We start from the raw sequence: 10,498 nt of genomic DNA, 5'->3' as shown, positions 1-10,498 counted from the left end.
TGCTAAATGCTGACCTTTGAAATCTTTGAAAGCAAAAAGCGCTGTAAGTCCACCTCTACTATTCATCCATTGACTTCTTCTTCTTCTTCTTTTTAAACCGATCATCTTCCCCACACCTCAACCGTCATCGATTGGCGATGGAGTTTTATCGGATTTTATTTTATTTTATTTTTAAAAATATAAAAACCCTTTGCAAATGTTAAGTTCACTTTTTTTTTTTGTCATTTTTATCTTTTGACAATCAATAACCTAACTTTTTATCAATACACTAAAATAATTATTAATTAATGAAGATGATTAATATTACAATAATTAAAAAAAATTATTCAAAGTTGAAAACAAACCTAAAAGAACCCTAGACCAAAAGTTGAGCTTTACATCTAATTTATAATCAAATTATTTTAATATCATTTTTAAATAAATTTACTAATATATATTTTTACATTACTCTCAACATGAAAATGTAAAAGTTATATAGTCATTATTTTTTTTAATTTTAAAAATACTAAAACTAAAAAGCTTAATTTAGTCACGCTAAAAGGCTTTTCATTATAATTTACCAAACAGTCTAGATTTTGAAACCCCTTTACCTCTAAAGTATTTGCAAAGTATTTGCATTCTCCCAAGGACATTTCTCCAAAGCCGAACTAAATGGGCCATTTTTCATCATCCAAACGCTTAAAAACCTGAAATCAATTTCAAACTGACTCGAAATGTTTACTCTCTCTCACATTTATGACCCGTGATCTGTTAGTAACATCTTTTTAAATTTTCTACCAGGTAATAGGTCATCTCCTGATCAAGTTGCTTCAAAAATAGCAGCGAACGTTCTTGAAATCTCAAAGTCACTTTCCTTTCTACCGAATCTAAAAATGAACTGTGCCGATGTAGAGAGAGCCAAGCAATATGCTAAGAGTTTACTCGAAATCATAATCACCGCACATGCAGTAAATCCGCACATGCACTAAATCGAAAACCATAACCTCAAAATTCTACATCAAAGGTCAAGCAAGACAAAGCCTATCCAACATCACAGCCAAAATAAGCCAGTCATGGGTAGCTGTCAAAGCCAATCAAATGCCTTTGTTAAGCATTGCTCGCACCCTAATTGGAAGACCATAAAGCCGGATGAAACCGGCAGCATCAGCTTGGTCGTATATCTGGCTACTCTCGAACGATGAAATGTCTTGCCTGTAAAGGCTGAAGGGCTTTTTCGACTGGTAACCATGACGGATCCTTTGTACAGCTTGAGGACCACCGAACCGGTCGTAGTCTCCGTGATCTTCTCCATGAAAGAGTCCATCGACTCGCGAAGAGGATCGAACCATCGGCCCGCATACACCAGCTCTGCATACTTGAGGGCCAGAGAATCCTTGAGTTGCACAGATTCCCGATCCAGGGTCAGAGACTCTAGCTCACGCACAGCAGTGAAAAGGATGGTCCCACCAGGAGTTTCATAGACCCCGCGACTTTTCATCCCAACTAGTCGGTTCTCAACCAAGTCAATGCGACCAATACCGTGCCTCCCCGATCTCATTTAGCTCAGAAAGCAAAGATGCAGGAGAGAGCTTCCTCCCGTTGATGGAAACGGGAAGCCCTGACACTATTCCAATTTCAAGATACCTGTAAAATGCAGGTCATCGCAATCTATTAAGTGATTAATTCATTTTGAAAGAAAGAAACATGACAGCGATTTCAATCAGGAGACTCACTCAGGTTGATTAGGAGCATCTTCAGGGTCGACAGTCATCATGTACATATCTGACTTTGGCTCATTTGCAGGGTCTTCCAGAATATCTCCCTTCAGTAAGAAAGTTGATTCAGCATCTCAGAAAGTGCACGGCAAGAACCAAAAAACACAGCTTCAAAAGTAATGCCACTCAAACCATCAAACACCAAGAACTTAATAAATCCACAATGACTTCTTAAATAGGAGTGAGGAATACCTCATGGCTTAAGTGCCACAAGTTTCTGTCCCTGCTATAGATGGACTTCTTTGTCACAGGAACCGGCACATTATGCTTCTTAGCATACTCTATGGCATCTTCTCTCCCTGTGATGTCCCATTCCCTCCAAGGGGCCACAACATTGAGATCAGGGTTCAAGGCAAAGAAAGTAAGCTCAAACCGAACCTACACAAAAGATTTCAGATTGTCAGGTTATATTGTAGCTGAATCTCAACACACACCCACAAAATTTATGTTAACTCTCAAAGAGACCTGATCATTTCCCTTTCCAGTGCATCCATGAGATACAGCATCTGCTCCAACTTCTTTTGCAACGTCTACCATGGCCTATTAAATAATAGATGTATCAATACATAGTAAAATCTTACTAAGACAAAAAGATTAGTACGGAGTTGAAAGTGACTAGAAGAAAACAGTGCTTAAAACAGATAATCTCCATAACAAAAACTATGCCCACTTGCACGTTGGTGTTGATTGGAAAATTCATAGACAGTTTTCACTACCTTAATGTCTTAAATTGATTGCAAAAACAATACATCTCTACAAGGCATATAGAAAAGCAATGCACCTGGACCACAAACATTACCCTGTTTTTCATGCTATCAGAGATAAAGTAATTGAAAATATAGCATAAACCATTACTCTTCTGATGAAAAGTGAAGGAACATTCAAATTACTCATTCACAGGCTTATCAAAGTTTCTTAACAAGGAAAGTCCAGCATCCTTTCACCAACATAGTGTTCATTCAGTCAATTTTATCTTCTTGATTACCTGTCATAAGGTACTGTAATTAATCCTTCCATTTTTTCATAAATAATCTTAACTTGAATAGTGCCAACATAATGAACTTGGATTTTTTGAAAAATTTCTGGTAGGAATGCAGTCAGTAAAGATTAAACTTATGAAGGAGTAGACATAAACATTTTAAATCCACCACAGAACTTGCAAAACTACCAAAGGGTTTACTAAAGCCTAATGCAGGATTATAATAGCAAAGGATAAATCTACAAAGGCATAAAATTACAAAAATTGCAATCTGAGCAACTTAGTGAACCATATGCTTAAGTGAGCAGTGAGATATCACCACCCCACATTTTACTCTCAGATGCAATGAAGGGATAGGGAAATACATATCACAATCCTCCACCTTCTTGAAAACAGTTAAAAAAAAAGACATTACCTTAGCAATGACTGGTCGGGCCATAGAGGTCCCCAATAAGTACTTCCTTTCGTAGATGGCACCAGCTCGCAGGCAAGGATATATGTAATCCTTCACAAATTCTTCCTTGAGGTCCTTCACTACCAACTGACATGCACCGCTGGCCTTCGCCTTTTCTTCCAAACCTTCAAGCTCCTTCAAACCCTACAAATCAAGCACAAAATCATCCAGGTTTGAAAAAGAAACATGGGAAAAATCTATTGAAATGATGGTCATATGGTACACAAACTATTTTCTGTGAAACTATATCTTCTTTGAAATAATTCAATAATGCATTAAAGAACATACTTGGCCAACGTCGGCAGTGAAGCATACAACCTCACAGCCATAGTTCTCCTGCAAGTCATGTAATTCAAATTTCAAGCCAAAAGCATGTGAAAGTTACATAATACCATGATCCTATAAAAACTTGTGAAATAAAAATAGTGCTAAAAATGTACATTGTGGTATCCATGAAATTTATTCCCCTATTAAATCTTGCTGAGAAAGATAGATTTCACTGCCCCCTCTACTCTACCCAAATCCCAGAAAAAAGGAAGGGCTAACGGGACTATCATACCTTACTCTGCACATCAAGAAAGCATTATAACAAAGTATGAGGAACATTTGATGCAAACTGAATCTAAAAACTTTTATCTTGCAATATACATCATGTATTTCAAATTATTATGGATGTGACTACTGCATGTTGCATAAGCACAGACTGAGTGGAGAAGAGAGAATTACCTCAGCCATGGAACAATAACTGAGGTATCTAAGCCGCCACTATAGGCCAGAACCACTTTGTTCAACTTTCCACGCAGACCTCCACCCTTTTCTGCATCACTGGTCAAAACTGCTTGAATTCCTGCAGTCAAGAGTCAACACCCATTAAATTGCAGAGCAAATATCAAAAGATGCAGGCCATAGGATTCTGGCAAAGGCTTTGCAGCAAAATCCATAATCAGCTCTCCTAAACCGACTTATTTTGTTTGAACAGATTAGTAATATGTAGGTGGAAATAACTTCCCTTGTTTTTCGTACATGTTCCGCACAACTAAACTGACAGATGATGTGAGCACATAACCAAGTATCAAGTTTGTAAAAAGTAAAAAAACTCATCTTTAGTAGTATGAATGTCAAAATGACTAGGAAAACAAACCTCACCTTTTCTAACACGAGATTCGGCAGTGATACTGCCATGGGTCAAACCAATCGGATATCCCCCAAAGCAACCCAACCGAGCACCAAACTGCGATAAGAAAATGTTTAAATCGATCTCATCAACCCAACTATTTTGCTTCAGAAGAAGCATTGCCAATAGAAGGAAATCGGCATTCCCTTCATGAAGAAAAAGAAAGTCCATGGAATAGACTAAATTATACAGGGCATACCTTTTGTGATACAAATGAACTTCTCAGGCAGCTTATCTTGTCATGAATAAGAAGTGTCTCTGGAAGTTCAATCAGACATGCATAAGGAAGAGAGTCAGCTAAAGCAAGAACAAATTTCGTTGGTCAAAATGCGCTTCTTTCACTCCCTTTCAAAAAATCTACTCTGCTCATAGCCAGTCGGACCATCACAAAAACTGGCGTCTAAATCAAAACTCTATCTACGCGTCAAGAGCAAATTAAGTACAACTAAAGCTTCGATCTTTATGCTAGACAAATGCATGCACTTATGTCCACAAAGCAAAAGATTGGAACTTTCGCATGCGGCAAGGAAATTCAGCAACTGGGCATCAACAGAAACGGCAAAAAAATAAAAAAGATTACCTTTGTTCGATGCACAGACCGTGGCGCCGTTGCCAGAGTAGGGCATTGTCGCGTGCCACTGAGCCATGTCCGCAAACTCTCCCTCCTCCTGAGGCCACAGTCAAATGAATCGCAGAAGCGAATCGGGTGCTCCGGGTAAGCGTGCGACTCGGTTGGGAATCGGATCTTAGAACTGCAGAATTGTGTCCTCGGAAGCGTGTCGAAAAGAAGCTGCCTTTCCAAACAGGAAGATTGAGAGAGGAGGAGACAGCGTCGTAGTCAGCGGAGGGTTTTGAGGGTTTTCTTGGGGGGTTTTAGGCGGGTGCGCGTTTAGTCTTGTCACGAGCTGATCCAACGTTTTCTCACCCGGTTTATGAATTACCTTAACCCACCACGGAACTTGGAGAGAGAATCTGTTTATATACTATGAAATTATAGGAGCGTGGATAGGGGCCTATACATACAAATGCCTCTCTAGTCACAGCCATAGATCTATTTACAATATAATGATAGAGATTCTATTTCCCAATTTATCAAATATTCGGTAGGTATAAAATTTTCCATAATAGTATACTGTGAGAATAACAGTTTTTTTTTTTGTAAAATGTAAAAAAAAAATAACAGTTTATTATGAATTATAAATTCTTGAAAAGTAAGCCCATAATAATTTATAATGATTTGTTATTTAATTTTTTATGATTTAAAATAAACTATTATTCTAAAAGTAGATTAAAATTATCACGTAATCATTTCTCATTTCCACGTTACTCGCTTGTAGGAATATTTAAGAATATATAAGAAATCTAGATTTTTAAGGCTTGCTCGGTCTTATTAGTTTGTGGTTCGTTGAAACCTCTTAATTGTGACATTCTCACTCACGTTATCTAGTGATGCCCCCATCGCATCTTCAGCATAAAAGGTATCAATTTACTTGAACTACCAAAGAGCTTCATGGGTTCCCAACTTACTTCGCTCTCTAGTAGACCTTTCCATCGAATCAAATATTCTCGCTTTGACACATGACACCACTCTCGTGCAACTCGTTCCACCATGATGAAATCCATGTCTTAATCTTGTTTTTGTTCCAAGAGGTGCCCTTTGCAACTCTCCTCGTCTACATTTCAACATGCTCATAAGAAACACCGGATATAATTATAAATTTGAATGCAGCTCCAGCTTGTATATCACCTTCCTGACTCATTGTAATCCTTGAAATAGACCTTCATAGCGACAAATTAATCTCGTGCATATCCCAACATCAAAGAACCAAACGTAGCTTAAACAACACTAGGATTTCGACTTGGTATTTCACATGCTGCTAATTTGTTGGCCCATTTCTTCATACGCTTTGTAGTTTTGTGTAGGCAAGTTTGCGCAGAGTTGTTTATGCCACTCCTTATCAAACTTGTATGCAAATGAGCTACTCCCTCGATAGCTCATAGCAACCGTACTTGGAGTGAGCAATCGTTGCCTTGTCATGATCTCGAAAGGACTTTAGCGTGTGGAATCACTTTGCTGCAAATTATAGGAGAACCGGCCTACATTGATTAGCTTCGCTCAATACTTGCGTTTATGGTTACAAAATGGCAGAGGTATAACTCCAAGGACACATTCACCTTCTCCATCTTATAGTCCATTTGGGGATGTAGAATTGCAAAGAATTGAGGTTTGACACTAGCAGTTTGAAAAGCCAATGAAATGAGGATCACGATCACTCACAATCGTTTGCGATATGCCCCGATACTTAAATATGTGCTTTAGGAATAGCCAAACCGCCTTCTCAGCTGAGCAATCATTCATAGCTAGCACCAATGTTGCTACTTGGAGAACTGATCCACCATGATCATGAGAGTCTAACACCCTTCAAACTTAGGCAAATTCACAATGAAATCCATGAAAACATCTCCGGGATAGAAGGTGTTTTAAGAAGTCTCGATAGCGATCATTGCTTCAATTCGTCTTGTTGGCATAGAAGACACATACTCACATAGGCCTCAACATCATCACGCAAGTGTGGTAAAAAATACCAATCTTCTACAAGTGCCATCGTGCGGTAGGTCCTGGATGGCCTGCCCACTTGAAATCTAGGCACTCACATAACACCTCCTTCCGTAACTTCCCATGGAGAGGGACATACAATGTTGCCCCTTGGTGTAAAGTAGGTTGCCTTCGCATCAGAATTGTTGAGTCTTGCCCTCTCTTGCATGGGCCCTAGTGCTAGGATCATGTTGTAACTCCTCCTTGATTCGCTTGGTCCATGGCAAATAATTGCCAACTCCATCTTTTGGCTAAGTGCTTTGGCCACGGAATTAGCCATCCGAGGTTTGTACTCCAATACGTAATCAAATTCCGCAAGAAAGTCTTGCTAACAAGTTTGCTTTGAGTTCGGCTTCTTCTGCTAGAAGTAACTTGTGACTACAGTATTAGCCATTATGACAAATTGCGATCCCAAGAAGTAGTGTTGCCACGCATGAAGACAGTGCATCGCCACCATTATCTACTTCTCTTGGATCTTATATTGCCATTTGGTCTCATTCAACTTCTTTGATTTGAACACCACTGGGTGTCCTCTATGCATTAGCGTACCACCAATAGCATAATTCGAGACATCGATTTCTACCTCATTGAGTTTGGAAGAAAATATTGCGTTAGATTAGCCCCTCGACATCAAAAAAGTTCACTCTATTCATTAATGGCCACATGTGCAAATAGGTCCCACTTTTCAAATTTTTCAAAATTCCCTTAGTTTTCTCTCCGTTACCTTCTCAGTCCCCTTGCTTCTGTCTCTATTTGTGAGACACACTCTCTTCCTCTTCCACTCTTTTTTCTCTCTCTTTCTTCGCCTTCGTTCAAAGAAGGAAGGTATTCTCCCCAAAAGGTGTCTCTCTTCGTTCCAACCTCCGTCATCGCCTCTTTGATTCATTATTTTTCCCTCTCCGTTACTTGTCTTAGATCCAACTGGTGGAGTGGACTATGGCTGATAGGGCCACAGCAACCTCACGCGGTACTTTGAATCTGATGTATCGCAGTGATCTCTCCTTACGTTCAAGCTCTTCATCCTCCTTCGACAGAGGCAGCCGTGCCCGTAATTGATGACTTGAAGCTCTTCATCTCTTGCTCGGTGAAGTTCCCATGGACGATCAAGTGCATTGCACAAGAAAGGGGCCGGCAGCACCAAGAACAGCCGTGACTCCAAAGGCCAGAGGCTCGACGTCAAGATTAATGGCAACCAAGTCGTGAAGCCTAGGGCTATTATCATCCAGCAAGATGGTGGAAGAATTACCAAAAATCATAAACCTATTGCAATTGTACCAATCAAATCCTAAACTTTTTTTGGGTTAATTTAGTCATAAACCTTTTACAATTGTGTCAATTCAGTCCATTCGATCAAATTTGACTGGTCAACAATGACGTGGATGTCAGCCGACGCTGTCCGTGTGGCAAATACTAAAGTGGCAATTTTTAAATAATATTTTTTATTTTTCGAATTTCTTAATTAATTTTTCTTTTCTTTTTCTCTTCTTCCTTTTTTGACATCCTTATCCTGCAGTGGCCAACGAGGCTCCGTGAGGCTTGCCAGCCACTAGATGATGACTGCAAAGCCCTCGTCAACCGTCGACGAGGGTCACAATCCTCGTCCATCCTCGTGCCTCGCCTAGATCTAGGTTAGGCCTAGGACCGTGGCCAAGGCCAATCTCCTTCTCTCTGACCTCTTGAGGTCTCTAGCGACGGCAATTTTGATTTGGTGTGTTTGGAGGAAAGAGAGGACCTGTAGATGGGTAGATATGGATATGTTTGTTTGTTGGGTTTTTCGATTTGTGGTTTCTACAACCTGCAGCTCAAGGAGTAGCAGTTGTCCAATGCCAAGCTTGCTTTCAAGCAAACCCTGACCCCTTCATCGTCGCCCTCCTCCTCGTCCTCAATCCTCGAGCCATCCACCGAATCGGCTTCGTCACTGACCGCCATGGCCTTGCCAACAGCAATCGAGGCCACCTTCGCCTACAACAAGGTCAGGCCAAGGCTGGCCTCTCTCGCGAGCCTCATTGGAGCCTCGCTGGCCATAGAATGGTAAGAAAGCCAAAGAGAAGAAGATGATGGTGATAATAATAATAATAATAACAATAATTAAAAATCGAAAAAAAAAAATATTATTAAAACTTGCCACATTAGTGTTCATCAAATGGTCGATAACAGCTGTCATTCACGTCAGTATAGATGAATTGAATTGGCATAATTGTAAAATGTTTAAGATTAAATTGACAAAAAAAATTAATACTAAATTAGTACAATTACAATAAGTTTAAAACTTTTTTGGTAATTCTCCATCAAAGTGATACTAAGGTAAATTGGTTTGTTTGTTTGTGTTTTCTTAATCTGGGTTAGCGAACATCATGTGAATTGCTTACACAATGAGATGCCGAGTTAATACTTCTGGTGATGTGTGGAATCCACATCCTGGGAACTAACTATTTTGATGGTAAAAAATCCTCCATTATGCAATGGGATCGACCGGAGTTGATTTGGTCGCTGCAACATCTGGGGTCAATTCATGTAGTGTGTGACTTGTGGAATAGTTTTGGACCGCGGTCGCCAAGTTTTTATACTTAGAATGTTCTAGGACCGTGATGACCCATAATATTTTCTCGCTTCTTCATGCTACTGTGTGAGAAGGATTTTGTGCAGTCACCAATTCACAGAGTGGCAACAAGTTTGGGCATCTTTCCTTTAACCATTAGGTTGTCTTGATTTTGTTGGCCCCATTGTATTTTGATATCTACATCGTATAGTTTCACGTTATATTTACACTCGAGTCCCTTAGCTCGGCTGCCAGGACAAAGATGACAAATTTTCATTATGGGAATTTTAGTGCGCATTCGACGATGATGAGTTGACTTCACCGTCATCTCCTCGAGTCCAAGCATTTCTGGAATCCTCGAGAATCCGATTCTTGAAAATTTGGGGTGATCAATAAATCACAAAAAAAAAAATAAATCTTGATTGTTAGATTGATGAAGTATGATATTTTGTATCGGAATTACGATAAAAGATACTAGGTTGTCACATTTTTAGTATGATGAATCGGTCCCTCGAGAGATCATAAAAATCCCTAATACAATCCATCATCACCTCAAATAACGAGCTTCACTCTCAAATCCTTATTATTCTTTTAACAGTACTAACAAAAGAACATTCATGTATCTAAAAATTAAGTATGTGTCGAGAGAGATTTTGAATTTCGAAAGGTAAATCTCCAACGGTATACACCGATGTCATTTCCCGAGTATTCCTCTACATGCACTGAACACCATAGAACATAAATGCCTGTAAAGCCGGATAAATCCAGCAAAGTGAGCTTGGTTAGTCACTCCCGGATGATAAAATATCGTGCCTGCAAGGGCTGAAGGGGCTTTCCCCACCGGCGACCGAAACAGATAGTCGTCTCCATGATCTTCTCCACGAAAGAGTCATCGAACCACCAATCCGCTTAGTTCTGCATACTTGAGGGCGAGGGAATCCTCGACTCGGCAACGAAAAGGATGGTCCCGCCGGGAGTTTCTTTCCATACACTCCACGGCTT

General features: G+C 39.7%; 1 protein-coding gene across 1 annotated transcript; it reads right to left on the bottom strand.

Annotated features, from left to right (window-relative positions):
- Positions 1-972: 972 nt before the first annotated feature.
- On the bottom strand, positions 973-5,311 carry LOC120289387 (argininosuccinate synthase, chloroplastic-like). The gene is given in 12 exon segments (XM_039304208.1): positions 973-1,216; positions 1,219-1,529; positions 1,531-1,623; positions 1,713-1,801; positions 1,947-2,132; positions 2,220-2,294; positions 3,149-3,331; positions 3,476-3,524; positions 3,914-4,034; positions 4,334-4,418; positions 4,561-4,619; positions 4,942-5,311. Coding segments are annotated over 12 exon segments (1,461 nt in total). The 5' UTR covers positions 5,009-5,311; the 3' UTR covers positions 973-1,073.
- Positions 5,312-10,498: the final 5,187 nt, after the last annotated feature.

This window comes from Eucalyptus grandis, chromosome 11, assembly GCF_016545825.1.
Source record: "Eucalyptus grandis isolate ANBG69807.140 chromosome 11, ASM1654582v1, whole genome shotgun sequence".
In the NCBI taxonomy this organism is placed as follows: Eukaryota; Viridiplantae; Streptophyta; class Magnoliopsida; order Myrtales; family Myrtaceae; genus Eucalyptus; species Eucalyptus grandis.
This window is presented reverse-complemented; position numbering and strand designations above follow the sequence as displayed.